This window comes from Dryobates pubescens, chromosome 9 (assembly GCF_014839835.1).
Source record: "Dryobates pubescens isolate bDryPub1 chromosome 9, bDryPub1.pri, whole genome shotgun sequence".
Taxonomy (NCBI): Eukaryota; Metazoa; Chordata; class Aves; order Piciformes; family Picidae; genus Dryobates; species Dryobates pubescens.
This window is the reverse complement of record NC_071620.1, coordinates 4,368,029-4,382,048: the sequence shown is the minus strand read 5'-3', so window position 1 is coordinate 4,382,048 and position 14,020 is coordinate 4,368,029. Positions and strand designations below refer to the sequence as shown.

Below are 14,020 nucleotides of genomic sequence, written 5' to 3'. Positions count from 1 at the left end.
CAGCACTGGTTAGGCCACACCTTGAGTCCTGTGTCCAGTTCTGGGCCCCTCAATTTAGGAAGGACATTGAGGCACTTGAACATTCCAGGACAAGAGGACACAGTCTCAGGCTGCACCAGGGGAGGTTCAGGCTAGATGTTAGGAAAAAGTTCTATACAGAGAGAGTGATTGCCCATTGGAATGGGCTGCCTGGGGAGGTGGTGGAGTCGCCGTCACTGGAGGTGTTCAGAAGACTTGATGGGGTGCTTGGTTGCATGGGTTAGTTGTTTAGGTGGTGTTGGATTGGTTGATGGGTTGGACATGATGATCTTGAAGGTCTCTTCCAACCTGGTTTATTCTATGTATATTCTAACATGTCCAGAGAAGAGAAATGAGGCTGGGGAGAGGCCTCAAGCACAGCCCTATGAGGAGAGGCTGAGGGAGATGGGATTGTTTAGCCTGAAGAAGAGGAGGCTCAGGGGAGACCTTATTGCTCTCTACAACTCCCTGAAGGGAGGTTGTAGCCAGGTGGGGTTTGGTTTCTTCTCCCAGGCAACCAGTACCAGAATAAGAGGACAGAGTGTCAAGCTGCACCAGGGGAGGTTTAGGCTTGAGGTGAGGAGAAAGTTCTTCACAGAGAGAGTTGTTAGTCATTGGAATGTGCTGCCCAGGGAGGTGGTGGAGCCACCGTCCCTGGAGGTGTTCAAAAAAGGATTGGATGTGGCACTTGGTGCCATGGTTTAGTAGTCATGAGGTGTGGGTGACAGGTTGGACTTGATGATCTTTGAGGTCTTTTCCAACCTTATTGATTCTATGATTCTATGACTACAGTAAGGATTCCTGAAGAATCCATCCTTCTTAGTGAAAACTTTCTACTTAGTCAATTAGAAATAATCCAAAACTCTGCTATTCAGAAATACTTACTCTCACTTTGTATGTGTCTACCTACAGTAGACCTCATTCTCAGACATATTACAAAGGAACCTGAAGTCAGAAAAAGGCTTTCATCTTTCAGCTGACCACTGCAGAGGCTCTGAAGCAAATAGATAGCAGAAGTCAGTCACGTAGCAAAGGCAGAGAAGTCACTGGTGCTGCTGTGTGACACAGAGTGGAAAGAGTAAGACAGGATCTCTATCTCTGCTCAAAGGAGTTAAGCAAGACATTCCACACAAAGACTGGATAGAATTGGAAAGTTTAAATAGAAGTGCCATTCATAAACTACTTGCTACATTGCAAAAACATAAAATGCACAAGATCCATAGTCTGGGCTTAACACAGAAGCCCAGTAAGCCAAAGTTTCCCCAGCCTCCACCAAACCAGGCCAAAAATCCAGGCCTCAAATGTGGACCCCACCCTCTCCCCCCATGCTTCTCTACCCCTCCCTTCCCCATTACCAAACCTGAGTGACACAGCTAAAATTCAGATCACCACCTTCAGGACCCAGCCAGGCTGCTGCAGACCCAGCTCCCATGCAAAGATAAGGGAGGCAGCTAGCAAGGAGAGACAGAGTGGCAAAGGAGGAAAAAGGGGGAACAACATGTTGCACTAGTTGTTTTTATAGAGATGCAGGTCTTATGCCAATGAAATAACAAAAGATTACAATTCCCTGTCCACCTCCTGGACCTGTCGAGCCCCTGGAGGTCTGTAACTTCATGGTTCTTAAAGGCACCCAGCCTCAAACCATGACAATCTGCATCATACTCTTTTGGAGGTGTCCAGTTTCTGAGTGTGAAGTAAAATACCAGATATCCAAGAGGGACTGTTGTAAAGAAATGCCTCACAACCAGGAGAAAAAAGACACTCCACCTTAGCATTTTCCTATTAAAGCAATATATAAATTATAATGGTATTTCTCAGATAGAGCACCAAGAAAAAAAACCTGACTGTGAGCATTTGGTCAATGTGACAACTCTAAAGGAAGGAACACTGAGGAAGGTAACTGTGCTTTTAAAAAAAAAGTTCTCTCTAAGAAACAAATGAACAAAACCAAAGAAACAAAACCAAACTTACTTTAAAAATGGATTTAGATTAACTTCATTCACATCACTTCATTAAACCTGGACACCACAGTCTGGAAGTGTGTAAAGCACCTTGTGTTTGTCAAAAATCAAGATGATCTGACATTAAAAGTGTTGGGATATGAAGTAAAATACAGAGCTTGGCCCACAGTAAGGAGGCTCTGAAAAAGTAATGAATGCAAAGGGTCTCTGAGGGGCAGATGAAAATCCAGGGGAGGTTTAGGCTGAACGTTAGGAAGAAGCTCTTCATAGAAAGAGTAATTGGCCATTGGAATGTGCTGCCCAGGGAGGTGGTGGAGTCACCATCACTGGAGGTGTTTAGGAAGGGACTGGATAGGGCACTTGGTGCTATGGTTTAGTTGATTAGATGGTGCTGGATGATAGGTTGGACTCGATGATCTCGAAGGTCTCTTCCAATCTATTCTATTCTATTCTATTCTATTCTATTCTATTCTATTCTATTCTATTCTATTCTATTCTATGATGTCCTCACTGACTGAACTCAGTAAAAAAGCTGCAAGGTTTCTGCATGTGTTTTGCAATTTCATTGTAGTCTTTAAACTCTGAAAGACCAAGACACAATAGTTTCAAATATCAGATGCAGAGAATCACCAAAGCTTACAGTTGGAGTACATTAAGCTGTGTACTGACCATTAACATTCATGCTTTTGTGCCTTCATTGATGAACATATTCCTGGCTCCTAAAAGTCAGCTGCCCCTGTTATAGACAGAGCTGCAAGCAGCATTCTGTATTCCATAAGCCTGAGCTCCATACACATTATTGCTCCTTATGGCAAATTTAAAGATGTGCTTTATCTAAATAATAGTTATTTCATTGAAATACTGTAACAGATGTTCTATGTTCTACTTGTTTTGCTATGTGGTAGCACTACAGAAAAAAGCAAAGTCCCTAAGTAGCATATTTCTAGGATGGAACAAAAAAACCCACATAAATTGAAGGATACATACAAGGAAAGTTTAAGCACCCATTCAAGGGACAGGTAGATTTTCTGTGCTGCCCTTCCCTTACTGATTCTTTATGACATGTCACTGTTCGCAGTGGAAAGTGTGCATCACCTTGGTGAGAACAGAATTCAATTAATACTGAAGTTATCATAGAATCATAGAATCAATAAGGTTGGAAAAGACCTCAAAGATCATCAAGTCCAACCTGTCACCTAACATCTCATGGCCACCAAACCATGGCACCAAGTGCCACGTCCAATTCCCTCTTGAACACCTCCAGGGATGGTGACTCCACCACCTCCCTGGGCAGCACATTCCAATGGCTAACAACTCTCTCTGTGAACAACTTTCTCCTCACCTTTAGCCTAAACTTCCTCTGGTGGGTTAACACCCACTCTGGGAACAAAAAAAACCAAAGCAGGGTGGAGGGCTTGCGGGTACTTTACCCTCCCTGCAGGGCATTTCCCCCTGGGAAGCTGAGTCTGTTCCACTCCCCCCTCCCTGCCCAGCTAGGGTATAAAAAGCAGGACATCATAGCTGTTAGCTCTCCTTTTGGCTCCTGCCTCTGCTGGATGAGAGCTACTGCAGCTGCCCTCCTGCTCCTCTGCCATGTGGTCGGATCTGATCCTTCTCCCTGCTGCCTCCACGCCTCCTCAGAGAAAGACTGGTTTTGTATCATTCTCTTTTTTTGTCCCATTTCCATCCATCCTTGTCCCTTGCCCTTGTGAACCTTTCCTGTTATTGTTATATATATATTGTTTAAAGACAACTCTTTACCTCTCTACTTCCAAGCCGACTCGAAATTATTGTTTGGTGGATTTGCTCTTTCCTTTCCTCCCCTCTGTGTTGGGAGGGAGCCGGGGGGAGTGGGGGAGAGATTCTCAGCCTTGCCCACATCTGAGCTCTTAACTCCCAGTTAAAGCTCAAACCACCACACTTCCCCTGACTCAGTCTGAGGCTGTGTCCTCTTGTTCTAGTGCTGGCTGCCTGGGAGAAGAGACCAACCCCTACCTGGCTACAACCACCCTTCAGATAGTTGTAGACTTATCTGTGTTCTCCTGAACCACAATTCCCTATATTCCTCTAATGTTCATGCAATTTTATGTATCATTAATCTCTATCCGTAATGCAGGTTAATGCAGGCTGAACATGAGCCTGCAGTGTGCCCAGGCAGCCAAGAGGGCCAATGGCATCCTGGCCTGCATCAGGAACAGTGTGGCGAGCAGGAGCAGGGAGGTCATTCTGCCCCTGTACACTGCACTGGTTAGGCCACACCTTGAGTCCTGTGTCCAGTTCTGGGCCCCTCAGTTTAGGAAGGAGGTTGACTTGCTGGAGCATGTCCAGAGAAGGGCAACAAAGTTGGTGAGGGGTTTGGAACACAAGCTCTATGAGGAGAGACTGAGGGAGCTGGGGTTGCTTAGCCTGGAGAAGAGGAGACTCAGGGGTGACTTTATTGCTGTCGACAACTATCTTACAGGAGGTTGTAGGCAGGCGGATGTTGGTCTCTCCTCCCAGGCAGCCAGCACCAGAACAAGAGGGCACAGTCTCAGGCTGTGCCAGGGGAGGTTTAGGTTGGATGTTAGGAAGAAGTTCTACACAGAGAGAGTGATTGCCCATTGGAATGGGCTGCCCGGGTAGGTGGTGGAGTCACCATCATTGGAGGTGTTCAGGAGGAGACTTGATGGGGTGCTTGGTGCCATGGTTTAGGTGGGTTGGATTGGTTGAGAGGTTGGACATGATGATTTTGGAGGTCTCTTCCAACCTGGTTTGGTATTATTATTATTATTATTATTATTATTATTATTATTATTATTATTATTACACAATTAAAAGTGTTAAATTATTAAGGGTATTAGGTCAGATGGCTAGAATGAAATTATTCTTTGTTAAATAGAATAGAATAGAATAGAATAGAATAGAATAGAATAGAATAGAATAGAATAGAATTAACCAGGTTGGAAGAGACCTTGGAGATCATCAAGTCCAACCTATCATCCAACACTATCTAATCAACTAAACTGTGGCACCAAGCACCCCATCCAGTCTCTTCCCAAACACCTCCAGTGATGGTGACTCCAGCACCTCCCTGGGCAGCACATTCCAATGGCCAATCTCTCTTTCTGTGAAGAGCTTCAAAGAATGGTAATAATTTATTTGACAGGGTTTTTTTAATTAAATAATAATAATAATCTAGCAATTCCTTTCAGTTCAGTCATGGAAACTTCATTACACTACACTGACTTTTACAAGCAAGGCTGGCCCAGGAATGATTGTACAATTAAAAAAACAAAAATGAAAGTTAAAAAAAATTCTTTTTTTAGTTGTTTTTTTTTTTATAGTGCAAAAATAAGCCCAAACTCTGTATGAATTCAGTAGTGAAGGATCTGTCATCATTTTTCCTTTCTTGTCATCATTAACAGAATGATAGATCCGCCCCTGAGTCACTAGCACCGTGACAAACCACATTACACCAGGATGACAACTTTTCCCCATCTAAATGAAAAAGAAGTCAAGAAAATGTCACTGTTCCCAGGCTGAAATCTTCTGACAAAACAAAGCTAATGACCCCACAATAGACTGTCTCAGCAGATGCCTTTTACTATAACTTTGATTTGAGAAACATGCTTTGAACACAGGGTGTTCTCCAAGGCATTAATCATGAATAGGGATCTCAGGACTGGTTCTATTCTTTCCTTTCCAAGTATATATGGATATGTCATAGAATCATAGAATCAATAAGGTTGGAAAAGACCTCAAGGATCATCAAGTCCAACATACGAAGCTGTTTTGATTGTATCTCTGCTTGAGAATTGAACCATTTTGAACTGAACTAGTGGGACAGAACATGTTTAGTGCATTACAATGGTGTGGGATTTCTTCTGTGCATACAGCACATTTTTGTGTGGAGTACCTTGTGCCCAGCTCAGAGGTGTCAGAATGCAGGTTAACATCAGAAGATTAATGATGTCAGAAGATATGAGGCATAACATAGACTGAATTATACCAGAAAGTATTTGCTACATATGTTAGGCTGTTATCCTGTACAAAGTGAAGGTATGGTTATAAATGCCCAAACCAAAAAACAAACAAACAAAAAAACCCTAGCAAATAGAGATTAAGGCAGATAGAAAAGTTAGATGAAATGTTTAATTTGGTACCTCAGGCAGATAAAGCATAAAATCACAATGAGGAAAGTGTTTAGACATGGTTGACACTTCCCTTCTTGCACCTTTAGGCTGAGCTCTCACTTTATGCTTGGCTGAGCCTGAGCTCCCTGCAAGGAGGATTGTGTCACTGGCATGGTGGAGTGCTTTTAGACTGCAGCATGGTTATTTTCAAAGCTCCCAGCTCTACAGAAGAGGAATGAGAGCACAAGGAGATTAATGCAGTTTGTGAAAGGTTGTTCTAGAAGTCTGTGAATACAGATAGGATGTTGCTAGCGTTCTTGGTACCTTTCTGTCCATCTGCCTGTCCTTTCCCCTACACCTGAGCATGAATTTTCATCATATATTGTTAAAGAAATAACACCAGGTGTACCTGACAAGCTAACACTACCAGCTGCTGTTGTTACTTTTCAAAACCAACACAGGCCATTCCCAGAACCCTTTGGTGTGCTTTCACATTTTCTTAGCTGTGCTAAGAGGATCCCCTTGGTGTCATTTTGTTGTGTCTTAGCTGTGTTGTGAAACTGTGGCCATCCTTATCTCTTCTCTGCAATGCCATCCTGCCAGTGCCATCCTGTGAGCACATGCATGTATGTGTCTCCTTCCAAGGCACATACAGGCTTCTATTATCTTTGCACACAGTTCTTATTCCTTCACATAATTTATTCATGCCAGTTTGTTGTCAAGTATTGTATTTCTGCCAGTTCATTATTGGCAATGGAAAACAACACAACATGAGGAAAAAGTGCACCAGGGGACTGGTGGACCATGTCATCACATGTAGAAGACTCAAGGAGGTATTTGAGTTTAGTCCCTGCCCTGTCAGAGGGCATCGCTTACCGGGCAGGCTGATTCTTCAAAACCCCACAGGTACAGATTCTGTAAGGAGGATTTGCAGTTTCAGATCCTTGGAAAGCAAGGGGGAGTTTAGCTGATATGAGAGGTGCCCCAGTCCCCTCTTGCTCAATGCAGATGCAGTTGTAGGTGAGAGTCCTGCCATGTGGAGTCACCATGCCTGGAGGTGTTCAAGAGGGGACTGGATGTGGCACTTGGTGCCATGGTTTAGTCATGAGGTCTGTGGTGATAGGTTGGACTTGATGATCTCTGAGGTCTCTTGCAACCTGGGTGATTCTGTGATTCTGTGACATTCACTTGCAGGCCTGTGGTTGGCACTACTGACAGGAATGAGCCTATTCACATATTTAAAATTAAACATCATTAACAGGAGGAGAACCTGAACTACTCTGCTCTCTTTGTGTGTATGTGTTGTGTGCGGTGTCTCTCAATGCCAAGGAAAGCATTTCTGCTTCCACCACATTCATTTATTATTTTTTAAAAGCTGAATAATAAAGGCTGAAAAATACTAAAGGAAAGCTAAAAGCTGCAGTAAGTTGTTAATAATTTAGAGAAATGATGCAGCTCCAATTGAACTGTACCTTTAAAGCATTGTATGCTACTTACCACAACTTCAAAATGTCTGATTTTTGTTCTTCTCTTATGCCTTATCTCCTGCTGAACTGGGAAGGTGGACAAGATGGCCAGTCTCTACAACATACATCTCCGCACAGGCTGCTTCTGTAACACAGGAGCCTGTCAGATGCATTTGGGTATCAGCAATGAGGACATCCAAAGGAACCTGCAGGTAAGTTTCTGAATGAGAGCACATGATATATTGCCTGTGGAAAACACCAAGACCCATTGACTCAGGTGGCATCTTCTGAATTTCCTAAGGATGGAAAGGAAGAAGAAATTCTGACCCTGTATCAAAACCAATCTCTGATTATTTAAAAGCTAAACTAGATGTGCCATGTCCTGTGGTTTTGAGTTTCTACTAAAGGAATAAAGCTAAATTTGATTTTCTTTCTCTGATCTTTCAAATGAGTTGCCATAGAATACATAGAATACATAGAATAAACCAGGTTGGAAGAGACCTTCAAGATCATCGCGTCCAACCCATCAACCAATCCAACACCACCCAAACAACTAACCCACGGCACCAAGCACCCCATGTTAAAGAACTAAGGGAACTAAAAGTTCACTGAAATGAGATATTGAAACAAACCCATTGAAATAAGATACTGAAACAAAATCATTCGATGGACCTAAAGCAGTGTATGGTCATTGCTATTTCATTGGAAGATATGAACTTAGAATCATAGAATCATAGAATTGTTAGAGTGAAAGGGACCTCAAGGATCATCTAGCTCCAGCGCCCCTGCCATGAGCAGGACACCTCACACTAGAGCCACATCCAGCCTGGCCTTCAAAACCTTCATGGATGAGGCTTCAACCACCTCCCTGGGCAACCTGTTCTAATGTCTCACCACCCTCCTGGGGAAGAAATTCTTCCTACCATCCAATCTGAATCTACCCATTTCTAGTTTTGCTCCATTCCCCCTTATTCCTATCATTACCTGACACCCTAAAAAGTTCCTCCCAGCTTTCTTTTAGGCCCCATTTAGACACTGGAAGGACACAATAAGGTCTTCTCAGCAGCTTCTCCAGACTGAACAGCCCTAACTTCCTCAGTCTGTCCTCATAGCAGAGCAGCTCCAGCCCTATGATCATCCTCATGACCCTTCTCTGGACACATCCCAGCACATCCAGATCCTTCTTGTAATAGGGGCTCCAGACCTGGATGCAGTACTCACAAGAACTTGTGGGTTCCTTTTGTGATTTGAAATGACATGCAACCCACACAGACATGAAATCCTGCCAAACAGAGGTTCCTGGACAACTTGTTATTTCTTAAGTACAGAATCCTGGAATGGCTCAGGTTGGAAGGGACCTTAGAGATGTGCAAGGACTATAGACCTGTTGCTGTAGGATGTTACAGTTTAAAAGGCATGCACACATCAGACAACAAGCAATAAATGAGAACACACAGTGATTCTCAGACAGTGAAGTAAATTTAAATGATATCTGGCTGGATTACTGGTGTGCTATTTTGTTAGAACATGAATGTAAAGGCAGTGTTCTATTTGTCTAATATTTTTCCATAAATTGCCACTAACAGATTTGTAGCAAGATATATTGCAAGTAAATGGGGAAGGCTCCACGAGGGTATATTTGTCAGAGTCTGAAATTACAATAAAGCAGGACAGAACAATCCAAAATTGTATTAATGGTGTTCTTCAAAAGATAAGAGGTTATGACAGTATGGATATTGTAGCTCCCTTATAATTTCACAGAGATATTTAGATAACTTCTGCAAACACATTTATATGCAGGATTGATAGCATGAGGTCTTAAAGGAGAGCTCCTTAATACTTTCCTTGGTAAAATTCTGCTTTGATTTACTACAGATATTTCCATGTTTATAGTTACCTCATGAAACAGCTGTCTAACAGCATTTTTGAGAGGGATAACAGAATGAGAGAATTTTTGAGAGGGAGCAGGTTTCCCCAAGATACTCTGAGATGAGGGGATACTCTAGATGAAAGGATTGAGTCCATCATCAGCGAGTTTGAAGATGACACCAAGCTGGGACAGGTGTTAATCTCTTAGAGGGTAGGAGAGCTCTGCAGAGGGACCTTGACAGGCTGGACAGATTGGCAGAGTCCAAGGGCATGAGATTTAATACATTTAAGTGCCAGGTTGTACACATTGACCACACCAACCCCATGCAGCACTACAGGCTGGGGTCAGAGTGGCTGAAGAGTGACCAGGCAGAAAGGGACCCGGGGGTACTAGTTGATAGTAGGCTGAACATGAGCCAGCAGTGTGCCCAGGTGGACAAGAAGGCCAATGGTATCCTGGCCTGTATCAGGAATAGTGTGGCCAGCAGGAGCAGGGAAGTCATTGTGCCCCTGTACTCAGCACTGGTTAGGCAACATCTTGAGTCCTGTGTCCAGTTCTGGGCCCCTCAATTTAAGAAGGATATTGAGACTCTTGAATCTGTCCAGAGAAGGGCAACAAAGCTGGGGAGGGATTTGGAGCACAAGCTCTATGAGGAGAGGCTGAGGGAGCTGGGGTTGTAATGGGTTGGGGCAGATCCCCTCCCCACCACAGGCAGAAATAACGACTCAGACAAACGGATTGCAAAAGTGATGAAAGTTTAAATAGAAAGCAGTGAATGTTACAGAAAACCCAAAGTGTAGTGACAAAGAGAGATCCCATCCCCACCTGAGGGTGCATCCAAAACCCCCAGGGCTCCTTCTTCCCCCTCCCTCTGCTGGGCTAGTCTCAGCTGGCCAGGCCTGAGACTGCCCATCCCCCTGTGGCCTTGGGCCCAGTCAGGCCCATGGCCGGGAGATCTCTCCCCCAGTTACCAAGTCTTGGAGGGGGAAGGAAAGAGGAAGTGCCAGACCCCACCGCAAAATTTATAGTGGTGCAAGGGATTATGGTAGAAATACCTAACTTCCTGAGTCCACCCACTGGGATGGACTTCTGGACACAGGAAACACCCCTGTAGCAGAGGGCACCCAGCCCAAACTACGACAGGAGCCACCCCTTATTTCATACCATAATCCCTGCACCCAAACACATCATCAGATCAGAAAACTTCTGATGACACGTCCGGCGGAGTCCACATCTTCATCTGGGCGTCCACTCAAACAGTCTCTCATTCAGGCTCAAGCATCAGTCCATTCCAGTTGTTCTTCCTCATGTGATGGAACCTCCCAGCGACGCAGTCCTTCTCCTGCAGCGTGAATTCCTTGTGGACTCCTTGGGACATCCTGGTCACCTGGAAATACCTCACAACTTCTCAGCCAAGCCTTTACTCTCCTATTCAGCGGCAAATTCTCCACCCCTGGGGCAGGCCAGTCGGAACAATCCGGCTCCACGACTGCCTTTTTCAATCCATCCAGGGTGCCGCAGCCAACCGCTTTCACGCGGACCAAAGCTACACGGATGCATGTCAGAGGCACTCCGCACCCCCCGGCTGGGCGCTCGCGTACCGAGGCAGGACAGCATCCGGCTGCACAACCTCCACCCCCGGCAGAGGGAGGAGCTGCGCCACAGCCCGCTGAAGAAGCAGGGAGGCGGAGCCAGGTGCTCGGCGCCCTTTTCGGAACACGTCCGAAAACACCAGGGAAAGATTTACAGCTGCCGCCGCCGCCTGAACGCAGCCCGGCTCGGGCGGTGCCGCCACCGCCGCTTGAATGCGGCCCGGCCCGGCCCCCGCCGTCTCTGTCGCCGCGATGCAGAGTCCGAGTCACCTCCAGCAGTCGCTTGCCCGCTCGCCGCGGGTGTCCGCTCCCCGCAGCGGCCGCGGGCCGACCACGCTCTGCTTGCCGCTGCCCCTCCTCCGCTCCCTGCCGCTCCGCAGAGAACGAGGAGAAGGCAGGTCTCGCCTTCTTAGGCTACTCGAGCATTCTTAAGCCACCCTGGGCAGAAAGTCACAGAAAGAACCACCCCTCACTGTTCCCAAGCAACAGGAGGGACTTCCATGCCATCAGCCACGCACCAGGTATCCTTCTGCAGTCCACAGGAGTTCACACAGTCGCCCCGGTAACACAAAACCTGAGCCCCAACTTTCCAAACCCAAACCGACGCCCAGAACTAAATTTAAACTCTCCATCTTTTGCAATCCGAGCTGCAGTTGGCCCCACGTTGGGCGCCAAAATGTAATGGGTTGGGGCAGATCCCCTCCCCACCACAGGCAGAAATAACGACTCAGACAAACGGATTGCAAAAGTGATGAAAGTTTAAATAGAAAGCAGTGAATGTTACAGAAAACCCAAAGCGCAGTGACAAAGAAAGATCCCATCCCCACCTGAGGGTGCATCCAAAACCCCCAGGGCTCCTTCTTCCCCCTCCCTCTGCTGGGCTAGTCTCAGCTGGCCAGGCCTGAGACTGCCCATCCCCCTGTGGCCTTGGGCCCAATCAGGCCCATGGCCGGGAGATCTCTCCCCCAGTTACCAAGTCTCGGAGAGGGAAGGAAAGAGGAAGTGCCAGACCCCACCGCAAAATTTATAGTGGTGCAAGGGATTATGGTAGAAATACCTAATTTCCTGAGTCCACCCACTGGGATGGACTTCTGGACACAGGAAACACCCCTGTAGCAGAGGGCACCCAGCCCAAACTACGACACAGCCTAGAGAAGAGGAGGCTCAGGGGAGACCTTATTGCTGTCTACAACTACCTGAAGGGAAGTTGTAGCCAGGAAGGGGTTGGTCTCTTCTCCCAGGCAACCAGCACCAGAACAAGGGGACACAGTCTCAAGCTGTGCCAGGGGAAGTTTAGGCTAGATGTTAGGAAGAAGCTCTTCATAGAAAGAGTGATTTGCCATTGGAATGTGCTGCCTAGGGAGGTGGTGGAGTCACTATCACTGGAGGTGTTTAGGAAGAGACTGGATGGGGTGCTTGGTGCCATGGTTTAGTTGATTAGATGGTGTGTGATAGGTTGGACACGATGATCTCAAATTTCTCTTTCAACCTGGTTAATTCTCTTCTCTTCTCTCTTCTCTTCTCTTCTCTTCTCTTCTCTTCTCTTCTCTTCTCTTCTCTTCTCTTCTCTTCTCTTCTCTTCTCTTCTCTTCTCTTCTCTTCCTATTCTATTCTGTTCTATTCTATTCTATTCTACTCCTATTCTATTCTGTTCTATCCTATTTTATTCTAGTCTATTCTAATGTTGAAAACCAGCTTCTGTTCTGCTGAACTGCAAAATGCCAAAGGACCAGATGCAATGTTCTTGGGGATATTAATGTAAGAAAGATTTTGCTAAGGAATGGATAGCATCTTATCAGTCTGTATCATGTTAATAAAGCTGAATATGTAAATGAGTATAAGCCGAACCCGAACTTAGAGACGCTTAATATGCCAAAAGTGGTATGATTTCTTTCAGTACATTTTCTTTCTCTCTTTCAGTATCACCAAGGTTGGAAGAGACCTCAAAGATCATCGAGTCCAACCTGTCACCACAGACCTCATGACTAGAGTAGGGAGGACACTACTGCCCACTGCAGGCTTGAACTCACAACATTCCCATTAAGGGTCTTATGTGCTACCAACTGATGATGCAGTGCAGTCAAGCAGTCCTTATTCTGGGACATTCTCATAAATGCTACTATGTAGAGAGTGGCATCTTTGGTGAAAGGTTGGACTTGATGATCTTTGGGGCCTTTTCCAACCTTGCTGATTCTCTGATTCTCTGATTCTATTTGCACATGTACTTTTGTTTCACCTTTTCTCAAGGTGCTGACTGTATTCTTCCACCTCTGATGAAGTTTTCCATGTATAAAATGCCTCCAAGGGAGGACTTTCTGTCTTAAAGAGTCCCTGGAGAAGTGTGATTAGTTTTCTTAGGATGCTAGGTAGGAACTCATTTACTTGCTTGCGCAGCAGGAACCCTTCTCATCAGTTAATCAATCAATACTTAGCAGAAGGGTTATGTGTGTATTAACAGATGCAACTTAACTTTGCAAATGTTACTTCTGCTTTATTGTCAAGGATAAAAACTACATCACACTACTCTATTGCATGCTTTGACACGGAGAGACCTCTTTTATGATTTCTACTTGTACAAATGGCTTCTGTCTTCAATGAACTATGACATTTCTTGCATTTAAAAGCCCTCGTGTAAATAATCTATTCACTCTTCCCTTTTTTTTTCCTTCCTTTTCCTTTTTGGCAACAGAAATGCATAAATACATGGAATTATGTAGGTTAAAAATCAATCAAACAAACCAACCAACCACCAATGACAAAAACCACCACACCACAAAAACCCTCATGGGGAAGAACTTCTTCCTAATATCCAACCTGAATCTACCCATTCCTAATTTAGTTCCATCCCCCCTAGTCCTATCACTACCTGACACCCTAAAAAGTCCCTCCCCAGCTGTCTTGTGAGGGGCTTGTGTTCCAAACCCCTCTCCAACTTCTTTGCCCTTCTCTGGACACATTCCAGCAAGTCAACATCCTTCCTAAACTGAGGGGCCCATAACTG

At 45.2% G+C, this 14,020-nt stretch overlaps 1 protein-coding gene across 1 annotated transcript in view; it reads left to right on the top strand.

The window, feature by feature from the left end:
• MOCOS (molybdenum cofactor sulfurase) overlaps positions 1–14,020 on the top strand; it is a 237,015-nt gene that overhangs the window by 181,525 nt on the left and 41,470 nt on the right. The window contains exon 7 of the mRNA XM_054164233.1: positions 7,653–7,769. Coding sequence (XP_054020208.1) covers positions 7,653–7,769 — 117 coding nt within the window. The remainder of the gene's footprint in view (positions 1–7,652; positions 7,770–14,020) is intronic.